At 49.1% G+C, this 24,640-nt stretch overlaps 1 protein-coding gene across 1 annotated transcript; it reads right to left on the reverse strand.

Annotated features, from left to right (window-relative positions):
- Positions 1-8,586: 8,586 nt before the first annotated feature.
- Positions 8,587-22,521, reverse strand: LOC149440904 (vomeronasal type-2 receptor 26-like). The gene is made up of 4 exons (XM_089657993.1): positions 22,449-22,521; positions 22,286-22,362; positions 17,717-17,840; positions 8,587-9,479 (listed from the first exon to the last, which is right to left on the reverse strand). The coding sequence occupies exons 1-4, from the start codon at positions 22,519-22,521 to the stop codon at positions 8,587-8,589; spliced, it is 1,167 nt and encodes a 388-aa protein (XP_089514119.1).
- Between the last annotated feature and the right edge of the window lie 2,119 nt (positions 22,522-24,640).

Genomic DNA, 24,640 nt, shown 5'->3' on the forward strand with positions numbered 1-24,640 from the left:
CCAAACGCAGGGCTATGAAACCTCACCTACAAGTACTTCAACAACATGCAGTACAATATAGGTAGAGTTTCCCTTTTGCAGTGCGATTCCAACACCAGTCCCGAGATTACACCTGCAAGACGCCTGAGGACCTTATAGACGCCCTGCGGACCCTGCAGCTACATCCCCCAGCGACGCCTTCAGAGAGCGCCAAGCGGAGGTCCACATCCAGCTCGCCACGGAAGTCCTTCCCCACGCGTGCAACTGACGGTCAATCCAACTTCCACAAGAGAGGGCGTTTTTCGTCTCCGGGCCTAACCTCACAAGACACCATGGACTGAACTCTGTCCCATGTTTATCCCTTTTTTCCCCCCCTTATTTTTTATCGCACACACCATGCGATATACTCTTTTGATTGTCACTACGGTTAGCACCGTTAGTATTCTCTCTCCCTCTACATGTTAAATCCTGGTTGCCTCACAACATGAGGTCTGTTCTGCAACCCCCCCTCCTGGGTTTTATAATAGTTTACATCTGGGAGCCTAGGCTTTGACGGCATGCGATGCCATACCCCTACACCCATGAGGTTTCACTAGCACCACTAGTGCCGTCTGAGTCCGGGATTCCCTGATTTTATCGGATGTTTTTCTCTTTTTAATATACCTGTTTTTTCTGCCGGGACCTTGCCACCATTTGGTAATCACATTGCTGTCATCCTTACGGTCCGCGTACCTGCACACTCCACCTTAGCCCCTGTGTTATTGGTTATTTAATAACACTTGGGCTACTATTGCTCCCTAGCCCACCCTGACTCAGGGTGTCCTTGAGAGCCCACCTTTTAGGCCTTAAATGGCCTCTTACACCCTTTCTTTCCTGTTACCTCTCTCCTACCGTACCCCTCTTCCCTCCCTCCAACATGACTCCATGACTTTGCTTAACATACTCCGCAACAATCCTATCCTCCGCAGTAATCGTCAGGCTTCACCCTGGGCGGTGGTGCCATGCTATCCAATCCACTATACACTTTCCCCATGGGCTCGTTAAATGTCCTTACCCTGAATGTTCAGGGCCTCAATATCCCGCAGAAACGTAATAAGGCGAACCTTTGCTACACTTAAAGCCCACGTGGTGTGTCTTCAGGAAACACACTTCACTTCCAACTCCACTCCTAAGTTTTTTGGTTCTCGATATCCTCAGGTCTACACGGCCTCTGCCACAGCCAAACGAAGGGGGGTACTGATCGCTTTCCATCGAACAACACCTTTCATGCCATGCACCGAAATCAAAGACCCAGAAGGTCGTTACCTCCTGTTAGTAGGGCAACTCCTCGATGTAGATGTCACCATTGTTGCATACTACGCCCCAAACCAAGATCCTTTACCATTCCTTTCACACATACTCTCGGTTATAGACCATCATAAACGCGGAACTTTAATTGTTAGCGGAGACTATAACAATGTAATATATCCCTTTCTCGACAAATCTCCTCAACTATATCCTATCCCTGCTTCTAAACAAACCTTCCAATCCATACTACAACGTTATTCTTTGATAGACTCATGGCGAGAACTTAACCCGACCAAACGCCAATACACCTTCTATTCTCACCCCCACCGGTCATTCTCTAGGATAGATCATATTTTTGTCACCACTGCCTCTTCCCCTCAGCTTTTGACCTCTGAAATAATTCCCATTCCCTGGTCTGACCATTGCGCCGTGTTCACATCTATGGCCCCATCCCCCGCTGAATCCTCTTGGATCATTAATGATAACCTGCTTGTAAACCCAGCTCACTGTCTAGAAATATAAACAGCCCTTAAAGACTACTTCTCTCTCAATCAATCACCTGATATTTCCCCTCTCTTGTTATGGGAAGCACACAAACCAGTATTACGAGGGTTTTGCATTAGCAAAGCATCCTTCTTAAATAAAACCAAAAGGCAGCAACGTCTTCTACTGGAGCAGACTTATGATCGTTCTCATCAAGCCTTCCTAGCCGGCTCCCACGCCTGCCAATCGTGAAACCCTGGAGCGATCTAGATTAGCCCTAGATCTTTTTCTCACAGACCAAGCGGAACTCTCACTCCGTAGATCTAGGCACAAATACTATACTAGGGCAAATAAACCCAACACATTCCTGGCTCTTTCACTTCGCAGGCTCGACCAGCTCACTAAACCTATCAGGATACGCACCTCCTCTGGTAACCTCACTAGTAACCCAGAACACATCCTACAGACGTTCCATAAACACTTGTCACAACTTTACTCCTCTTCCACACCTTTCGACCCCACACAGGCTGATACCCTTTTAACTTCCATTTCTTTCCCGAAACTCTCAGAGTGCCAGTTAGCGGCACTTGAAAGACCCATCTCCCAAGCCGAAACCTTAGACGCTATTAAAAGTCTAAAGCTACGTAAACGCCCAGGACCAGATGGCTTCTCAGCCACTTACTATAAAAAATTTGCTCATCTTCTTACACCTATCCTCACTAATGCTTTTAACGCTTTACTATCTGGCCAAACCTTCAAACATGAAACAGTGCAAGCGAACATTTCAATGATCCCAAAGCCGAATTCTGATGACACGCAGTGGTCCAACTATAGGCCAATCTCTCTCCTCAACATTGACATCAAACTGCTAGCAAAAGTCCTTTCTTCACGTCTTAACCTGTATATTGGCTCTTTAATTCATAATGACCAAGTGGGCTTTATCCCGACTAGACAAGCGGGAGACAACATCAGATGTGCATCCCTTTTGGCAAACTTAGCAAGATCCCGTAATATTCCCGCATATTTCCTGTCTCTAGATATCCGGAAAGCATTTGATACAGTCTCCTGGCCATACCTTGATTATATTTTGCATCGGTGGGGTTTTGGCCCACATTTCTTAACCTGGATCTTCTCGCTGTATCGAGAACCTTCGGCCAGAATTAGGTATCTGGGGCACAGGTCAGCTCAGTTCCCGATCTCCAGAGGCACGAGACAGGGCTGCCCTCTGTCCCCCTTGCTCTTTGCTCTGGCTATAGAGCCCCTAGCCCTCTTAATTAGAGCTAATCCGGATGTCAGGGGACTCGAAATTGGGGGCACACACCATAAGCTATGTCTCTTTGCGGATGACGTCTTGCTCTTTCTCACGTCACCTTTGACTTCTTCACCCTCCCTACTCCGGCTTCTCAAGGCGTTTGGCGCGCTTTCTGGTCTAATAATAAACCCAAATAAATCTACAGCACTTAACATTTCTCTCCCCCCTAAAGAGTTGACGCATCTGAAACAGATTTTACCATTCCCTTGGTCACAGTGTCATATCCCTTTCTTGGGAATCAAACTGACTCCTAAGTTATCAGACCTTTACGCAGCTAACTATCTTCCGATGCTAAAACATCTCTCTGCCCTTATGTCCAAATGGTCTTCCCTCCCCCTCGCATGGCTAGGCAGAATAGCAGTTATCAAGATGTCAATCCTACCAAAAATTCTATATCTGTTTAGAGTCCTTCCAGTCCCAGTCCCCCCTCATTACCTCCGCACACTGCAGCGTCGCATCTTCTCCTATGTATGGGGCAATACTCGCCCTCGTATACCCCGCTCCACCCTATACCGCCCTAAGCTTGCTGGAGGTCTAGGCCTACCCGACATCAGCAAATATTACCAAGCAGCGCATTTAGCCCAATTACCTAAGTATCATGCAACCTTTGAAATCCCTCAATGGGTAGCGCTTGAATCAATAGAATGCGATCCCCTATCCACCGCTAACCTACTTTGGTTAAGGCCGGTGGACCGCCGCTCTATAACCAACCCCATCACTTCTCATTTTTTATCCTTATGGGATAAATTGAAAACCCGTCACCTCCTCCAATCACTACATAATCCTATGCTCTCGTTTCTACGAAACCCAGCTTTTCCCCCGGCGTGGCAGACACCCCGTTTATTCAAAGCCTGGTTCTCTGCTAATTTGCTCCGTACGCATCACTTCCTACAGAGGAATAAGTTTAAATCCTTTGCCTCGCTGTGGGAAACGCATAGCCTCCCGGCCTCTGAGATATTTAGATACTTGCAGCTACAACACTTTTACGCACCATTTGCTACAATAACCATTCGGCCAGACACCATGTCTCTCTTTGAACGAGCGTGTTGCAAAGACCCTCACAGACGCGGGCTTATCTCCTGCTTATACTCACTCTTCGCCACTTCGACCACCACGTCCCCCCTCTATATACCCATAAATGGGAAGTGGATCTAGGTAAGAAATTTGACCCGTCTGATTGGGACCGCATTTGGGCCAACACAAAATCGTCTTCGCAGAACGTTGTAGCATTGGAAACGAATTATAAAGTTCTAACCCGCTGGTACTTGGTCCCAGCAAGAATCGCAAAATTCACCCCTAATTACTCGCCCAACTGTTTCAGAGGCTGTGCGGATCTGGGAACACATTACCATATATGGTGGGACTGTCCTGTAGCCCAAACCTTTTGGGATGAAATTTTTACCATGATATCTACATTTAGCACTATCACTATACAGCCAGACCCAACGACAGCCCTACTCAACCAATGCCCTTCTGGCATCTCCAACTCGCAATTTAAGCTGTTTATGCAAGTCACGACAGCGGCTAAACAGGTTATAGCAAAGTCTTGGAAATCCCCTACTCTTAGTGTCGCGGCTGTCAAAACCAGAATAACTCAAGCCATGATACACGCAAAGGTGGAAGCCACAGTTCTTGACACGATCCCTAAATTCCTGCGCATATGGAGCCCTTGGGTAGAGCATTCCCTTCCGTCTAACTTTGACGAGTCACTGCTTCTCCCTTGAGTTCAGTACTGTACGACAAGGATATGGTACATAACCCCTCGTGCATAGCGCGTAGAGGCTGTTGTGAACTTGATGAATATTCATGGAGTCATCGTTGTTGTTCTTCTTCCCCTTCCCCCCCCTTCCGCCCCTGTCTGACCCCCTCCAGAATTCCCCCTATTTCTTTAATGCACTTGGGAGACATTGCCATGATTGACTGATACCATCTTGCATTCTGTCATTGATTTCTATTTACCTGTTTCCGTTAGAAATGTATAGACGTTAATGCCTTGACCCTCATTTATTTTATTGTATCCTACTGTCACATCAATGCCTAATATGTATTAATAATGTCTCCTTGTTTGTGTCATCCCCGTTTATTGTTAATAAAATTGTTTGAACAAGAAAAGAGATAATAAAAAAAACCTGGGTACTTCTCGAATTTACAAAACTCCTTACTGTAGAATTAGAAATTATCCCCCCCCCCGTATATGGTAAAATGGGAAAGGGATTTGGGAATTGCACTAGATGAGCAGCAGAGGAAAAAAATATATAGATTGGCACGCGGGGTTGTAGATATGAAGGTGGTAGAAATGAACTATAAATGTTTAGTAAGGCGGTATATCACACCGAGTGTGGCACATAGGTTACAAACAGATAAGTCACCCCTGTGTTGGAAGGGATGTGGGAGTGAGGGCACAATTGAGAATGTCACCAGCACACTGAGGATCACCAATACGGGTCCAAAAGTTTCAATGAACGATCACATAGTTACAGCAAAGTAACGTTTCAGAGTCTCGCAGGACCCCTTCATCAGCCACATGCACCAGTGCTGGCACTCTGCTGCACATGAGAATCATCATGCAATTGTAACACCTCAGGAACCTCGGAATGGGGTCGGGTACGCCTGTCCTTAGCAGGGATCTCTATTCCATAGTCTGAGTTGTCTGTCAGGGTACAGCTGCTGTCTACAGGTTCATATCCTGAGGCTGATTGTGTCAGGGAGTCTTCCCCTTCGCTCTCACCTGACTTGCTCAGAATCCTGTAGGCCTCTTCACTAGAGTACTTTTTGTTGAACATTATGGCCACTAAATTTATAGGTACCTAGTGTGACTCATGCGAAAAAGAGCACCTGGATGTCAGGGACTGCTTGAACCACTACAAAAAGCATTTACCGGCAAGTGCTAGCAGAGATCAGGCCTGATTCTTGGAACACTGCAGTTTTGTGTGCAATGTATCAAGTGACAGTGGTCTACTGACGCTGCACTTGCTGGGGGTGGGGGGGGTAAGCATAGGGGCTAAACGCAGGTACTGGCAGGTGCCGGGGCTGATCCCGCTAACGCTGCATTTTTGGGGACAGTATACTAATGTGAATGCTGGTATAGTGCTGATCTGATCGAAGATATTGGTCCATTCAGACACTATACTAGCAATGGAGGTATATTGTGTATGAGCGTCTTCCTGGCAATCAAAGGGTTAGATGTGATGACTGATGTAGTGGCGGGAAATCTGACACTATCTGGGAGGGGCGCTAACTGACGCTAACGCCATCTGAAGTCGCCAGTGGCACTAATACAGTGATCAGCACAAATTCTGTACACTGTACTAATGACACCGATGACAGGGCAGTGAAGGGGTTAACTGGTGGGGGGTGAGCAAGAGGTTAAATGTGACCTGACGTGTTCTAACTGTGTTCAAGTGTGCGGATTTACTCACTGTGCCTTGTTTCTTCTCTCTCTGGGACGGAATGTGCCCCGAGAGAGAATATGTCGTCATTTCCTGTACCTGTGTATGTGTAAACACAGGTACAGGAAGATCCCTGATAGGCCAGGGATCGATCATCCAATTCAGGCCGAACATCACTGGCCAAAATCTAATGACTGATCCCTTGGGGACTGAATTACGGCACCCGCGTTTCGGCTGGGGCACGTGTGCTCTTCCTGGGCCGTGATCACCGCGGGAGCCTGGATCACGTACTGTATGTGTATGTGTATGTGTATATATATATATATGTATATACTGTGTGTATATGTGTGTGTATGTATATATATATATATATCACCTCACCTTTAGGTGCACTCTGAACACCCATCTCTTCAGGGAAGCCTACCTCGCCTCAGCTAATTACTGAACTCCTCTACTCTTCCTACCACTCCATCCCCCACAGCTATCTCCTCCTGTACCACTCTCCCCCCCTCCTAGATTGTAAGCTCCAAGGAGCAGGGCCCTGGAACCCCTCGTGTTAAATCGTATTGTTACTGTACTGTCTCGTGTACTGTCTCCCATTATACTGTACAGCGCTGAGCAAACTGTTGGCACTGTATAAATCCTGTATAATAATAATTTTGCACACCCGTGCCGCCCTGTAGTAGTATTACTGCTATACGGGGGATGGGGAACAGTTCAGCGAGGGAGATTCCTGCAGTAATTTCATGCTGTGGCCACCTGGGGGAGTTGGCCGGTAGAAGTGCAGAAGAACGTCAACGTACTCAAAGGAAGATGGCAAAACCTGTTACACTTTTGGGTAAGACTGTTGATGGAAAAGTCATGAGAGAGACTGACTGTGATTGCCCAAAATGCTATGGGGGTGACCCCAACTGGGAGACCTACCATCTGTGTGAAAAATGACTTTCCTCAGTGCAGTGCCCTGTGTAGTGGGGAGGACAGAGTTGAACATGAATCTGTTGATGTGATCCTACTGATGAGTATGATATTGCTGTGTATACACCTGTGTCAGTTGAACAAAGAGTATATGAGGCTGCAGAGCTGTCCCTAGAAACCTCCAGGGAGCTTTGTGTATTGGATCCCGAGGTTGCCCAGGACAACTATGGTGCTGCTCTGATGGACAAGAGCGTACTTGAATCTAGTGAGGAAAATGTTTTAAATGCTAATGATTACTTCTTCTTCTTTTTTTAGCTTTTTCTTTGACATGTCTGACCAGGAGGTCTTAGAGCTTGGAGACATACCACCTTAGGGGTCCTACATTAAGCTCCTTGGTTGTTGTGATTCTGAGAATAAAACCTCTGATTGATCAATGCGCCCCTGGAATCTGTTTTTACTTTAGAAGTTTTCCTATCAGGATCTGGCGAGGTCTGGTGTAGAGTTGTCTCTGCAGCATTGTATGGGGAAGCCGTATCCTCCCTTGTGGCAGCAGTTTGTAATGTCTACAAGGAGAAAGATTTAGTAGGTCCTATAATGAAAATGTCCTTTAAGATGAAGTAAACCTTTCACTTTAAATGTGAACTTCCTGACAACACGCTCTCATCAACTTTAACTAACATTCAAAATTATTTTAAAATAAACCAAGCAAAATGTATTTATTAATATAGACAAATCCATCTACATACAATATAAATAAAGTGACCCTGACACCAAACAAAACTGCATTACAATCCGCTTATGAAAGAACATGTATGATATTTATCTTTCTGGAAGGTGGTGAGTGAAATCTTCCCTCTCTGGAAGAGTGATGGGTGTCTTTGGTATCTGACACTTTAGGATGTTTTGGATACTCTCCCCCCTCTGGCCACTGTGGTTCCTCCGCACTAAGTGACTACATTGTTCTGTAGTGATGTAATGGCTGGTGGGAGGAACCACTACACCCAGCAGGGGACAAGGATTCCAACAAACCCAAAGTATCTGATACCAATGGTGTCCAGTGCAAAAATCACCCTCACTGTCCACCATCTTAATTCGTTCCAGAGAAGTAATAAATGTTTATATATAACAATGTTCATTCTCAATACACTAGCAAAATACTAAAATAAATAATAATAGAGATAATACCATAACTACAGGTAGCCCAGTGTTGCTCCATACATATCAGCGGATAACTGTCTTTGTATTCAGGTCAGGTCTGAACAGAATTATGTAACATTTTGGGAAGAATATACAGCCAAGAAGTCCAGAACTTGATGCCATTATAGCAAAGACCTCCACAGCCACCATGTATTTCCCTCTGGTGCTCAGATAGGCCGGGATCATGGCAATCCAGACACTGCAGAACACCAGCATGCTGAAGGTGATGTACTTGGCCTCATTAAAACTGTCCGGTAATGTCCTGGCCATAAAAGCGATAATGAAGCTCACAGCTGCCAGAAGCCCCATATATCCCAGGACAGAGTAGAAGCCGATAACTGAACCCTCATTACACTGAATGATGATCTTCCCCTGATAAGAGTGGATGTCTCGATCCTGGAAGGGGGGAGAAATAGACAACCAAGTGACACAGATTATGACTTGGACCAGTGAGAAGACACAAATGATACAATTGGGCAGTTTGGTTCCCATCCATTTCCTCCAGGGACTCCCAGGTTTGGTGGCCTTAAAGGCAATACACACCATGATACTTTTGGCAAGTAGAGAAGAGACGGCAACTGAGAAGATGACACCAAAAAAGGTGACACGCAGCATGCAGGTCACATCTACTGGATAGCCGAGGAACAAGAAGACACAGAGGAAGCTCAGCATGATGGAGACAAGGAGAAGATAGCTCAGGTTCCGGTTATTGGCTTTAACAATGGGGGTGTCCCGGTAATATATAAATATCCCCAATATTAAACCAGTCAGAAGGCAACAGAGGATGGAGACGGCTGAAAATACGGCAACAATGGTGTCATCAGTGTAGGAGAGAAATTCCACCACTCTTGGAACACACCGATCCTTCTTCTCATTTGGCCATTCTTCATCAGGACATTTCATGCAGTTTTCACTGTCTGCAGGAAGAACAATACAAACACAATGAGCATCGGGGTCAGAGCTTAGAACACACATTAAAAAGATTATTTTTATTTGAGATATAGTGATAGATAGATAGATAGATAGATAGATAGATAGATAGATAGATAGATAGATGATGTGCCTAATGGGAAGTGCTAAAAAAAATGTTGGTTCCATAAGGACACAATAAAGAGTGAAAAGATGAAAAATAGAATGCACAAGAATTGTGTTATAGGCAGAAATGTGATAATTGGGAGTTTCAGTTGAAATTGTCATAAAACCCTGATAATGAACATATTTTATACCCTTGTTGGTCTGTTAAATCCCTGACCCACCATCAAAACGTTCATGCTGAACCATGTTACAGGCAGCAGAATGTTCTCCATGACTTCTCCAGACCTATTCACGTCTATCACATGTGCTCAGGGTGAACCTGCTCTCATCTGTGAAAAGCACAGGGCGCCAGTGGTGGACCTGCCAATTCTGGGGTTCAATGGCAAATGTCTATTGAGCTCTATGGTGCTGGGGAGTGAGCACAGGGCCCACTAGAGGATGTTGGGCCTTTAGACCACCTTCATGAAGTCTGTTTCTGATTGTTTGGTCAGAGACATTCACACCAGTGGCCTGCTGGAGGTCATTTTGTAGGGCTCTGGCAGGGCTCATCCTGTTCCTCCTTGCACAAAGGAGCAGATACTGGTCCTGCTGATGGGTTAAGGACCTTTCTATGGCCCTGTCCAGCTCTCCTAGACTAACTGCCTATCTTCTCCATGCTCTTGAGACTGTGCTGGAAGACACAGCAAACCTTCTGGCAATGTCACTCATTGATGTGCCATCCTGGAGGAGATGGACTGCCTGTGCAACCTCTGTAGGGTCTAGGTATGGCCTCATGTTACCAGTAGTGACACTGACCCGAGCCAAAAGCAAAACTAGAGAAAAACAGTCATAAAAGATGTATTAGAATTCTTTTTGTGATACACCTCTAAATTACCCAAAAATATCTCAGAATATTATATAATAAATAAAATCACACCTCATCATTCCAAATACATAAAATAGATATATATAACTAAAATAAAAACCCTCAAAAAAAATAAAACACCAAGTGTCCAAGTCCCAAAAGATAATAATTTCCAAAAAATATTTTCAAAAAAAAAATATTTTCTTATAAGTCCAGTGAAGCAAACCGATTCATAATACTCCTTGGTAACCTCAAAGACAAACAAAAAGAAAAAAATTCATAGTGTATTACCTTAAAATATAAATTTATATACTTCACTCTGTGCACAACTCCAAACTTACACAAAATTGTGCAAATTCAAATAGTTAAATATCAATCCACATAATTTTTTTTTTTAATTAAACAACATAAAGTAAAAAAATAAAAAAATAAATAAATAAAACCAAACACGTGAAAACTCGTGATCACTCCAACCACAAGTGAATGGTGATACTAGGTACTAGTACCCTTTAAACTCCAGCCAAAAGTGATACCAAATACCATTACCCTCTTTTAATATTTTTCAGGCATAGGCTAACATAAGGAAAAGGTCTCCATCCATCCTTCTTTTCAGGGGTATTCCTCATGCAGGTAAAGAAAGGCTCTTTTAGACAGGATCCATAAAAAGGAACAGATTTTAATCACAACTTACATTAAAAACAGGGATATCCAGCTTCCAGCACTGATCAATCAAATCCTGGGTTGAAAACCATATGTTTCCAACCAACAAAATGGCCACGGCGACACTTCCGGTTGGCGTGCGTGCGTGATGACGTCACTCACTAACGCGTTTCGTCACTTCCGGACTTCATCTGAAGGGATCCCTATATAAGTATATAAATTTATATTTTAAGGTAATACACTATGAATTTTTTTCCTTTTTGTTTGTCTTTGAGGTTACCAAGGAGTATTATGAATCAGTTTGCTTCACTGGACTTATAAGAAAATATTTTTTTTTGGAAAATATTTTTTGGAAATTATTATCTTTTGGGACTTGGACACTTGGTGTTTTATTTTTTTTGAGGGTTTTTATTTTAGTTATATATATCTATTTTATGTATTTGGAATGATGAGGTGTGATTTTATTTATTATATAATATTCGGAGATATTTTTGGGTAATTTAGAGGTGTATCACAAAAAGAATTCTAATAGATTATACACTCTCTAGGGAGAGAGTAGTGATTTGTGATTGGGGTGTAATTTAGGAGCTTTATTGATTGAGTCATAAAAGATGAGTAGAGAAAAAAATGTCACTGTCCTCCACCTGTAAAACCATTCCTGTTTTGGGAGTTGTCTCATTGTTGCTCATCTAGTGCACCTGTTGTTAATTTGACCAACACCAAAAGGCATGTAGGATATTTGGTGCACTCCGAGATGGGGTCAGGAGGTCGATGCGGCATACAATAATATGTATAAGCATATAATCAATGGTGATGGAATTGGGGAAAATAAATGATGAGCAATATACTGTAATAAATATACAAATAAAATTTCCTTAGCTAGAGTCCTATAGGTAATTCTGATGCACCATGGAGTGGAGGAAGCCGGCCAATAACAAGGTACAAAGGCCCTGTGGAAGATCAGGAAGAAAGAGGCGGTGCCCTCTAGGTGCAGTATGAAAGCTTTTTAATGGATACAAAGTGTAGTAATACAGGCCACACAAAGTGTAAGAAGGTTTGTGCTTGTAAATTAATAGTTATCCGCTGTAGTGAAGGCGTGTGAAGCCTCTGGATGGATGGTGGTCACCGGCATCTGGCAATGGTGCTGGTGGCTTCCAGCAGGTCCTCCTAGTTCCAGGCCATGAGGAGGGAGCACGCATGCTCCAAACACACGCCAACCCCCGTCATCATGTGACCGGAAGTGACGTCTCAGCTGAGGGAATCCCAGAACTAGGAGAACATGCTGGAAGCCACCAGCACCACCGCCAGTTGTCGATGACCATTATCCATCCAGAGGCTTCACACTCCTTCACTGCAGGGGATGCCTATTAATTTATATCAATATGATTTTAGGATGTAATAAATCTTTTTTTGTATAATAAAGTGTATCTAATTTTGAATCAATATATATGTGATGGTGTTTTATTAGCTGCATTTAAGTCCCAAGGGGGTAATTTTTTCCTGTATGTAGTAGTGTTAGTGGTGATAGCAGTATTAGCAGTAGTAGTAATAATAGCAAAATACAACCAGGCAGGGCTGACACCATTTCAATTCACAAACTCCTGTGTGTTGTCAGCCTACAACAGTATTAGGAGCTAACTACATTTCTAGCAGAATCAACAGGTATCTTTCTGTACTTGCAGTGGTTTTAACAATATATAGCAGGAGCGAATGTGGCGTAAAACCAAATCTCAGTAAGCTTTCACCCGATATACAGTTGTGTTCAAAATACTAGCAGTCAGACTTCACTAACCGGATCAATCACTGTTTTTGGTAGAAATGATATTTCTACATGGCAAATAATTTCCTAGCAGGTGTAGTAGAGTCATAGAAATCCAACAGACCCAACAGTCATGACATGCATGCTGCTGATTCTGTGTCATTGAATCACTCATTGAAAGGGGCGTGTTCAAAATAATAGCAGTGTGGAGTTCTGTTAGTGGCGTCATTCATTCGTTGATAAACAGGTGGCAATGATTGCCCTTATTTAAGGAAGGAAGGCAGCAAATGTTGGACATGCTGGTTACAGTGCATTTCTCTCTGAAATTCTGAGGAAAATGGGTCGTTCCAGACATTGTTCAGAAGAACAGCGTACCTTGATTAAAAAGTTGATTGGAGAGGGGAAAACATATAAAGAAGTGCAGAAAATGATCGGCTGCTCAGCTAAAATGATCACAAATGTTTTAAAATGGCAACCAAAACCTGAAAGACGTGGAAGAAAGCGAAAAACTACCATTGGAATGGATAGAAGAATAGCCAAAATGGCGCGGACTCAGCCAACAATCAGCTGCAGGAAGATGAAAGAAGGTGTGACGTTCCCTGTGAGGACTCAGCCAACAATCAGCTGCAGGAAGATGAAAGAAGGTGTGACGTTCCCTGTGAGGACTGTTACAATTAGAAGACGCCGATGTGAAGCCAAGCTATCTGCAAGAAGTCCCCGCAAAGTCCCACTGTTGGAAAAAAGACGTGTGCTGAAGAGGTTACAATCTGCCAAAGAGCACATTGACTGGCCTAAAGAGAAATGGCGCAACATTTGGTGGACTGATGAAAGTAAGATTGTTCTTTTTGGGTCTAGTGGGCGGAGACAGTTTGTCAGATGACCCCCAAACACTGAATTCAAGCCACAGTACACTGTGAAGACCGTGAAGCATGGTGGTGCAAGCATCATGATATGGGGATGTTTCTCATACTACGGTGTTGGGCCTATTTATCGCATACCAGGGATCATGGATCAGTTTGAATCCATCAGAATACTTGAAGAGGTCATGCTGCCTTATGCTGAAGAGGAAATGCCCTTGAAATGGGTGTTCCAACAAGACAACGACCCCAAACACACCAGTAAACGTGCAACATCTTGGTTCCAGACCAACAAGATGGACGTTATGGAGTGGCCAGCCCAATCCCCGGATCTTCATCCAATAGAAAACTTGTGGGGTGACATCAAAAATGTCAATGTTTGGCCGTTTCTGAGGCCAAACCAAGAAATAGAGAAGAACTGTGGAATGTGGTCCAATCATCCTGGGCTGGAATACCTGATCACAGGGGCCAGAAGTTGGGGGACTCCATGCAACACAGATGTACAGCAGTTCTCAGAAACAGTGTGACTACAACCAAATATTCATGAAGTCATTCAAAGGAAAGCAAAATCTTCAAACATTTCTCAGTTTATATAGTGAATGTTTGACTTTGTAAAGAAGAATACAAACACTGTAATTTTTTTGAACCGTCTAATATTCACTTTTCTTCCATTTTTTTAGAGGAACAACACAAATTTGATGTATTTTTCTTCATGTTGTGATTTGGAATAGAATGTGTCGTGTTCCCAATGCATTTGTGTGGATGGAAATAAAAGGATTAGAAGGATTTTCAGCTTTAGTCACTTTTTTCAACTCACTGCTATTATTTTGAACACAACTGTAAATCTGCTTTCTTCACATACAATTCCTCCCTCCATGCTGCCAAACAAGCCTACTTTGTCACTCTCATCAATAGCTTGTCATCCATTCCTCGTCATCTCTTCTCTACTTTTAGCTCTCTACTTTCTCCACCTCCACCCAGCACCTCACTCACTGCTCACGAGATTGCAAATCATTTTAAAAACAAGATTGATGCAATTTGTAGGGACATCTCCACTGCACAGACATCCATCCCTCTTAGCATACCTTATACTAAACCTCCCTCAACACTTTCCTCTTTTGACCTTGCTACTACCGAAGATGTCACTAAGGTTTTCTCGAAAACCCGTCTCACTACCTGCCCCCTGGATCCTGTCCCCTCACAACTACTACGTTCACCCTCTTCTTCCCTCCTATGCTCCCTCACTCACATCTTCAGTCTCTCCCTCTCTAATGGTGCCTTCCCCTTCCCTCTAAAGCATGCACACATCACTCCCATACTTAAAAAGCCCTACCTGGACCCCACCAACCTGAACAACTTAAGACCCATCTCCCTGCTCCTGTTTACCTCTACACTCCTAGAACACTTAGTCTACAATGGCCTGAGCTCCCACCTCACCGACAACAACCTTCTTGACCCTTTACAGTCTGGCTTTTGTTCACTACACTCCACTGACACCGCCCCACTCAAACTCACTAATGATCTACTAACTGCTAAACCCAATGGCCACTACTCCGTACTCATCCCAACCAATGGCCACTACTCCGTACTCATCCCAACCAATGGCCACTACTCCGTACTCATCCCAACCAATGGTCACCACTCCGTACTCATCCCAACCAATGGCCACCACTCCGTACTCATCCCAACCAATGGCCACCACTCCGTACTCATCCCAACCAATGGCCACCACTCCGTACTCATCCCAACCAATGGCCACCACTCCGTACTCATCCCAACCAATGGCCACCACTCCGTACTCATCCCAACCAATGGCCACTACTCCGTACTCATCCCAACCAATGGCCACTACTCCGTACTCATCCCAACCAATGGCCACTACTCCGTACTCATCCCAACCAATGGTCACCACTCCGTACTCATCCCAACCAATGGCCACCACTCCGTACTCATCCCAACCAATGGCCACCACTCCGTACTCATCCCAACCAATGGCCACCACTCCGTACTCATCCCAACCAATGGCCACCACTCCGTACTCATCCCAATCAATGGCCACCACTCCGTACTCATCCCAACCAATGGCCACTACTCCGTACTCATCCCAACCAATGGCCACTACTCCGTACTCATCCCAACCAATGGCCACTACTCTGTACTCATCCCAACCAATGGCCACTACTCTGTACTCTTACTATTGACCTCTCTGTGGCTTTTGATACTGTTGACCATCCCCTCCTCCTAAAAAAAACTCCACTCTCTTGGCCTCTGAGACTCTGCTCTCTCCTGATTCTCCTCCTACCTATCGCAGTGCGCCTTCAGCGTTACCTATAACGCTGCCTCCTCCTCTTCACTTCCTCTTTCTGTAGGGGTTACTCAAGGTTCTGTCCTTGGACCCCTTCTCTTCTCCATCTACACCTCCTCCTTAGGTCACTTGCTAAACTCCCATGGCTTTAAGTACCATCTCTATGCTGATGACACACAAATCTATCTTTTTACCCCTCACCTCACCCCTTCAGTCTCCTCTCGCATTACTAACCTACTGAGAGACATTTCGGCATGGATGTCACTCCACTTCCTCAAACTCAATCTTTCCAAAACGGAGCTCTTAGTATTCCCCCCAGCCCGTGCCCCCTCCCCTGACTTCTCCATCAAGATCAATAATGCAACCATCCCTTCCCCCATGCCAGGGTGTTAGGTGTAATCCTAGACTCCCATCTGTCCTTTCACCCCCAAATCCAATCACTGTCCAAATCTGGTAGACTTCACCTCCGCAACATCTCCAACCTCCGCAACACCTCCAACCTCTGCAACATCTCCAAGATACACCCTTTCTTAACCTCTAAAACTACTGAGCAACTTATTCACTCCCTTGTTATATCACGCCTTGACTAATGTAACTCCCTCCTCATTGGCCGACCTCATCGCAGACTATCTCCTCTTCAGTCTATCATGAATGCTGCTGCCAGACTCATCCACCTTACTAACCGTTCTATATCTGCCACCCCTCTCTGCCAATCCCTCCACTGGCCTCCACTCAGTGTCCTCCACCCTTCTTTGCCAATCCCTCCACTGGCCTCCACTCAGTGTCCTCCACCCCTCTCTGCCAATCCCTCCACTGGCCTCCATTCAGTGTCCTCCACCCCTCTCTGCCAATCCCTCCACTGGCCTCCATTCAGTGTCCTCCACCCCTCTCTGCCAATCCCTCCACTGGCCTCCACTCAGAGTCCTCCACCCCTCTCTGCCAATCCCTCCACTGGCCTCCATTCAGTGTCCGCCACCCCTCTCTGCCAATCCCTCCACTGGCCTCCACTCAGTGTCCTCCACCCCTCTCCGCCAATCCCTCCACTGGCCTCCACTCAGTGTCCTCCACCCCTCTCTGCCAATCTCTCCACTGGCTTCCCATTGCCCAACGGATAAAATTCCAAACAATAACATATAAAGCCATTTATAACTCTGCCCCCAAATTACGTCACCGATCTTGTCTCCAAATATCACCCAAACTATACTCTCCACTCCTCGCACGACCTGCCCTTTAGCTCCCTTATCTCCAGGACTTCTCCAGAGCTTCCCCCATCCTCTGTAACTCTCTATCCCAATTTATCAGACTATTGCCTGCTCTGCACACTTTTAGGCGATCACTGAAAACCTCTCATTCAAGGAATCCTATCCCGCCCACAACTAATAATGTAATCTTCTATTCCTTCTACCAGTCCATCCCCCACAGTTATTACCTTTTGTACCACTGGCCCCTCCCTCTTAGATTGTAAGCTCTAAGGAGCAGGGCCCTCCTATCCCTCTTGTATTGAACTGTATTGTTGCTGTACTGTCTCCGTTTATATTGTAAAGCGCTGAATAAATCCTGTATTATAATAATAATAATAATAATAGTGCACATTTTGCAGGTACATACTTCATATTTTTCCCTGATTACCACTTTAAGTAGTGAGGTGACTTCTGACCAGGCCAAATATAACTTAGTAACAAGTACAACTCTACCAGAAATGTTGGATATCTCTCCTTCCGGACACAGGACACACTCATAGCAGCATTTGTGAAATGAAGATCCAAACTTTTTTCTGCTGCCGGGCCAACAGGGATCTGAGCATCGAGATATCGGGATCTGAAATCAGATATTATTAATATGATGATGATGATTACTTTGTGACATTCCATCATATCTCATGAGGATATACAAACAGGGGCGTATTTGCCACGAGGCAAACTAGGCATTTGCCTAGGTCGGCACTCTTCAGGGGGGCGGCACGGCGGCAGTGCTGCCCCCCTTTCCCACGGAAGAGACACTACTGTGGGAAAGGGACAGGAGCAGGGCCGCCATGGCTGAGGGACTGGCTGCAGAGGAGAGCAGAGTGGTGGGCGGATCCCCGGTGTGCGCTCGGAGCGCTTGAAGGGCGGGGCCCGCTGTCAATGTGCCAGTGTAGCAGCAAGATGAGTTCCCCCATGAAGATCCGGGATCTGCAGGAAGGCCAGCGGAAGGAGGAAGCAGAAGACAAAGAGGTCAGGGGGGTGGAGCTCCTTTGCAGCCGCCGGAGATCGTGGGGGAGAAGGGACACAGGCACTCGTCCTGGAATGATCCTGACAGGAGGAGCGGCTGCTGAACAGGTAAGTGCTTGGAGGTCTGGTGCTCCCTCAGTCCTGTGTCACTGTCCCCTGATACACTGCCCCCCCACCAGTTCTACTTCCCTCCCTGTCCCATTGCCCCCCATCCATCACACTGCCCCCACATGTTCTACTTCCCTCCCTGTCCCATTGCCCCCCATCCATCACACTGCCCCCTGCCCCCACATGTCACCCTGCCCCACACCTGTTCCACTTTCCCCTCCTGTCCCCCACATTGTCCCACTACCACCCATCTGTCCCCACTGCCCCCCACCTATCCCTCTGCGCTCCTCCAGTCCATCTGCCCCTCACTTGTCCCTCTGCGTTCCTCCTGTCCATCTGCCCCCCACCTGTCCCTCTGCGCTCCTCCTGTCCAGCTGGCGTGATCCTCTGCGCTCCTCCAGTCAAGCTGGCGCGAGCCTGTCCCATACCCCCTATCACGCTGCCCCCCACCTATCCCTCTGTGCTCCTCCTGTCCCACTGCCCCTCACCTGTCCCTCTGCGCTCCTCCTGTCCCACTGCCCGACCCCTATCCCTCTGCGTTCCTCCTGTCCCTCTGTGCTCCTTCTCCTGTCCCACTACCTCTCACTGTCCCACTGCCTCTCACTGTCCCACTGCACTCCTCCTGTCCCACTGCCCCTCACCTGTCCCACTGTGCTTCTCCTGTCCTACTGCCCCTCACTTGTCCCACTGTGCTCCTTCTCCTGTCCCTCTGCGCTCTTCCTGCCCAGCTGCCCCAATCCTGTCCCATGCCCCCTGTCACGCTGCCCCTCACCTATCCTTCTGCGCTCCTCCTGTCCATCTGCCCCTCACGTGTCCCTCTGCGCTCCTCCTGTCCCACTGCCCCCCACCTATCCCTCTACACTCCTCCTGTTCCTCTGTGCTCCTTCTCCTGTCCCACTGCCTCTCACCTGTCCCACTGCTCTCCTCCTGTCCCACTGACCCTAACCTGTCCCACTGCCCCTCACCTGTCCCACTGCAATCCTCCTGTCCCACTGCCCCTCACTTGTCCCACTGCGTTCCTCCTGTCCTACTGCCTCTCCTCTGTCCCACTGTGCTCCTCCTGTCCCACTGCCCCTCACCTATCCCACTGTGCTCCTCCTGTCCTGCTGCCCCTCACCTGTCCCACTGTGCTGCTCCTGTCCCGCTGCCCTGATCCTGTCCCATGCCCCCCCGTCACGCTGCCCCCCATCTGTCCCTCTGCGCTCCCCCTGCGCTCCCCCTGTCCCACTGCCCCTCACCTGTCCCACTGCGCTCCTCCTGTACCACTGCCCCTCACCTTTCCCACTTCGCTCCTCACCTGTCCCACTGCCCCTCACCTGTCCCTCTGCGCTCCTCACCTGTTCCACTGCCCCTTACCTATCCTTCTGCGCTGCTCCTGTCCCGCTGTCCCAATCCTGTCCCACGCCCCTGCAACGCTGCCCCCCACCTATCCTTCTGCACTCCTCCTGTCCATTGGCCCCTCACTTGCCCCTCTGCATTCCTCCTGTCCAGCTACTGTGATCCTGTCCCATACCCCCTGTCACGCTGCCCCCACCTATCCCTCGGCGCTCCTCCTGTCCCACTGCCCCACACCTATCCCTCTGCGCTCCTCCTGTCCCTCTGTGCTCCTTCTCCTGTCCCACTGCCTCTCACCTGTCCCACTGCGCTCCTCCTGTCCCACTGCCCCTCACCTGTCCCACTGCGCTCCTCCTGTCCCACTGCCCCTCACCTGTTCCACTGCGCTCCTCCTGTCCCACTGCCCCTCACCTGTCCCACTGCGTTCCTCCTGTCCTACTGCCTCTCCTCTGTCCCACTGCCCCTCACCTGTTCCACTGTGCTCCTCCTGTCCCACTGCCCTTACCTGTCCCACTGTGCTCCTCCTGTCCTGCTGCCCCTCACCTGTCCCACTGTGCTGCTCCTGTCCCGCTGCCCTGATCCTGTCCCATGCTCCCCCCGTCATGCTGCCCCCCATCTGTCCCTCTGCGCTCCTCCTGTCCCACTGCCCCTCACCTGTCCCACTGCGCTCCTCACCTGTCCCACTGCCCCTTACCTATCCTTCTGCGCTTCTCCTGTCCCATGTCCCCTGTCACGCTGCCCCCCACCTATCCTTCTGCACTCCTCCTGTCCATCTGCCCCTCACCTGTCCCTCTGCGCTCCTCCTGTCCATCGGCCCCTCACTTGTCCCTCTGCATTCCTCCTGTCCAGCTGCCGTGATCCTGTCCCATACCCCCTGTCACGCTGCCCCCCACCTATCCCTCTGCGCTCCTCCTGTCTCACTGCCCCTCACCTATCCTTCTGCACTCCTCCTGTCCATCTGCCCCTCACCTGTCCCTCTGCGCTCCTCCTGTCCCACTGCCCCCCACCTATCCCTCTGCGTTCCTCCTGTCCCTCTGTGCTCCTTCTCCTGTCCCACTGCCTCTCGCTGTCCCACTGCCTCTCACTGTCCCACTGCACTCCTCCTGTCCCACTGCCCCTCACCTGTCCTACTGCCCCTCACTTGTCCCTCTGCGCTCTTCCTGCCCAGCTGCCCCAATCCTGTCCCATGCCCCCTGTCACGCTGCCCCTCACCTATCCTTCTGTGCTCCTCCTGTCCATCTGCCCCTCACGTGTCCCTCTGCGCTCCTCCTGTCCCACTGCCCCACACCTATTCCTCTGCGCTCCTCCTGTCCCACTGCCCCCCACCTATCCCTCTACACTCCTCCTGTCCCTCTGTGCTCCTTCTCCTGTCCCACTGCCTCTCACCTGTCCCTCTGCGCTCCTCCTGTCCCACTGCCCCTAACCTGTCCCACTGCGCTCCTCCTGTCCCACTGCCCCTCACCTGTCCCACTGCAATCCTCCTGTCCCACTGCATTCCTCCTGTCCTACTGCCTCTCCTCTGTCCCACTGTGCTCCTCCTGTCCCACTGCCCCTCACCTATCCCACTGTGCTCCTCCTGTCCTGCTGCCCCTCACCTGTCCCACTGTGCTGCTCCTGTCCCGCTGCCCTGATCCTGTCCCATGCCCCCCCGTCACGCTGCCCTCCATCTGTCCCTCTGCGCTCCTCCTGTACCACTGCCCCTCACCTGTCCCACTGTGCTGCTCCTGTCCCGCTGCCCTGATCCTATCCCATGCCCCCCGTCATGCTGCCCCCCATCTGTCCCTCTGCGCTCCCCCTGTCCCACTGCCCCTCACCTGTCCCTCTGCGCTCCTCCTGTCCCACTGCCCCTCACCTGTCCCACTGCGCTCCTCACCTGTCCCACTGCCCCCCACCTATCCCTCTGCACTCCTCCTGTCCCGCTGTCCCAATCCTGTCCCACGCCCCCTGCAACGCTGCCCCCCACCTATCCTTCTGCACTCCTCCTGTCCATTGGCCCCTCACTTGTCCCTCTGCATTCCTCCTGTCCAGCTGCTGTGTTCCTGTCCCATACCCCCTGTCACGGAGCTGGTCCTTCCTTCCCCATCCTCCAGGTTTGCCGGCTGCCACCCTTCTGTCCCATCCATGCTGGGAATTCTAGTCCTCTTTGTCCCTTACACAGGCAGACCTCAGCAGCCCCTCACCCCCCTGGCTTGCAGCCTGACCTCCTGCTGAAGGAATCCACAAACAGGCCATCTCCTCCCTTCCCCCTCATGCATGAATTCCTGGACAGGTCTGGAGACAGGACCCGTTGCCATGGTAACCCGATAGGAAGTATCTGGTTACCAGCTCTATACTTAAGGGTGAGCAGAAAAACCCCCATTGTGTTCTCCTGGCTGCGTGTGTGAGGGAGGCTGTGCTGAGGGCCAGCTTCTCTCATCCGAAAATCCCCCATCCTCCTCCTCATCTCCTGGACTGTCTGTGCTGTCTGGAATCCCTGCACTGTGGAGGGATCTTCTGCTGTCCCCATGCATCTGCCTGGATCTATCACCTACCTGGACTTAACCCCTTTGTTCTCCGTGATCCTGCCTGGACTTAACCCATCCCTGCCTGGAGCCTCCTGTGTGGACTTACCCTGTGGATTACAATACTCCTGTTGTCCCATATTGCCTTCCAGAGAACTGTACTGTGTTGCTGTGTCTGGTGTGGATCTGTGGACTAAAGGAACTGTTGTCTGTGCCCCGAAAACCTCCCCAATAAAAGCACGTTGGGTTCCGTGCAATCTGTCTCTGTGTGCTCTCTGGTTCTCTTGACAACTGGTTGGCAGCAGCGGGACGAGAGCACTCGAGATGGCAGATGAGAGTCTGCATACAATGGAAGCGGTGGCCCCGGAATATCAACACTGGACGGTAACCAGCTTACAAGAAAAGGCCAGAACTTTGGGCCTCAACTACAAGGGACTTACCAAAGATCAGCTGGTCCAGATGCTGGAGGAAACCAGCCAACAGCAACGGGAAGATGCGGGCACAGACAGGAGCCAAGCGGTCCTGAGAGGAGATGGACCAGAGCTTCAAAGCACAAGTGGCAAGAGCCCTTGGGTCATCTGGTACGAGGAAGAGATGGCCATTCTGGGGGAGGATGCCACCCTAGATAGAAAGCTGGCGGCCATGGAAAAGGCTCAAAAGAGACAAATAGAGTGGGAAGCTGCAAAGTACCAAGCAGCTGCTCCTGTGGCTGTCCCTGTGGCACGAGAGGCCCAGAGAATATCCAGGAAGGACTTTAAGCCCTACCAAGAGCACACTGGAGATGTGGATGGGTTCTTCCAGGACTTTGAATACCAGTGCGAACTACTGGAGGTCCCACCCACTGGACTCGCCATGTGGTGGGGCTGCTTGACGGAGGGGCTGCTGAAGCCTACCGAATGATGGACCCCCTCAAGAGACGGAATTATGAGGAGATAAAAAGGGCCGTACTGGACTACTACGCGGTCTCATCGGAGTCATATCGGGCCCAGTTCCGGACTACCCCCCGCCTCCCAGAGGCCTCCTTCAAAATGTTTGCACACAAGTTGTCGGTAGCCTGCCGCCGGTGGCTGGAAGGGGAGAAGGCAACCTCCCCTGAGCAGATCATCCAGGCCATCCTGAAGGAACAATTCCTTTTCAAGTGCCCCCCCGAGCTCTGACGGTGGGTGCGTGAGCGGAAACCTGCCACCCTGGAAGAAGCTGCAGCCTTAGCGGATGAGGCTCTCCTCATTAACCCGCAATGGAAGAAGCATGCGGCCGAGGCACCCCAAGCGGCAAGGATGCCCCATCCTACACCGGTGCCCTACACGCCTCCCCATCGCCGGATGGCCCCACAAATAGTGCCAGCGCTACGGCCCTTACTACCACCTCGTTCCGCCACCTCACAACGGGGCCCCAGACAGGCCTTAGATAGGCGGTGCTTTGGCTGTGGACAGATTGGTCACTACCAGTCCAGCTGCCCCGCCAAAAAACAGACTCTCGGGCCTAGCTTGCCCCGGCCAGTGAATTCTGTGGATCTGTACCAAGCTCCCGAGGACTTGCCACCACCCCCTTCAGACTGGGATCTTGCTCCTGCAGACAAGGACACCCCCCCAGGAGTCTTTGGCCTACAGCCGGTGGGGGACCCTACCCAGAGCCTCCAAGGAAAGCACTTGCAAGAGGTCACTGTGGATGGACAAAAGGCGGTGGCTTCCGAGACTCAGGGGCCTTCCTCACCATTGTGGACGCCCGAGTGGTGCACCCTGATGCTGTACAGCCTGGCCCTGGGATAGTGATTCAACTAGCAGGGGGCACCAAACGCTTCATCCCTCTTGCTACCGTCAATCTGGACTATGGCTTGGGGCCTAAACACTGCAACGTGGGTGTAATGGGAGGACTGCCTGCAGATGTGCTTCTTGGGAATGATGTGGGCGATCTTCAATGCCACTTTGTGGGAGCCGTCACATGAAGTCAGGCCTGCCGGGAAACCGCTGAGAGGAAGGAGTCACCCCATCATGTGGACGGACCTCCGCTGCCCGCGGTGAGTGACTCAACTCTGACTGCTGACAATGCTGGGGTGACATGGGACCGGGACAAGTTTCAAGGGGACTTAGCCACCGACCCTACTCTGACAAGTTTCTGGGCCCGAGCAGGGCTGACTGGTCCGGGGACCGGGGAAAGGATAGTGCAGGAAAATGGGTTGCTGTACCGAGTGGTGGAGATCGATGCCGAAGGAGGGCCCCACACCGTGGCTAAACAGCTGATAGTTCCCCAACAATTCCGGACCCAACTGCTACACCTTGCTCATGATATTCCCATGGCTGGGCATCAGAGAAAGCTACGGACTGAAAGGAGGTTGGCCCAGGCCTTCTATTGGCCTGGGATGTCCCAATCGGTAGCTCGCTACTGCCGTACCTGCGATACCTGTCAGCGACATTGAAGAACAGGTGGCCTGCGAGCCCCCTTACAGCCCCTACCCATTATTGAG

The sequence above is a fragment of the Staurois parvus genome, unplaced genomic scaffold (assembly GCF_062004578.1).
Source record: "Staurois parvus isolate SC_StPar_1 unplaced genomic scaffold, SC_StPar_1.0 ptg001046l, whole genome shotgun sequence".
Lineage (NCBI taxonomy): Eukaryota > Metazoa > Chordata > Amphibia > Anura > Ranidae > Staurois > Staurois parvus.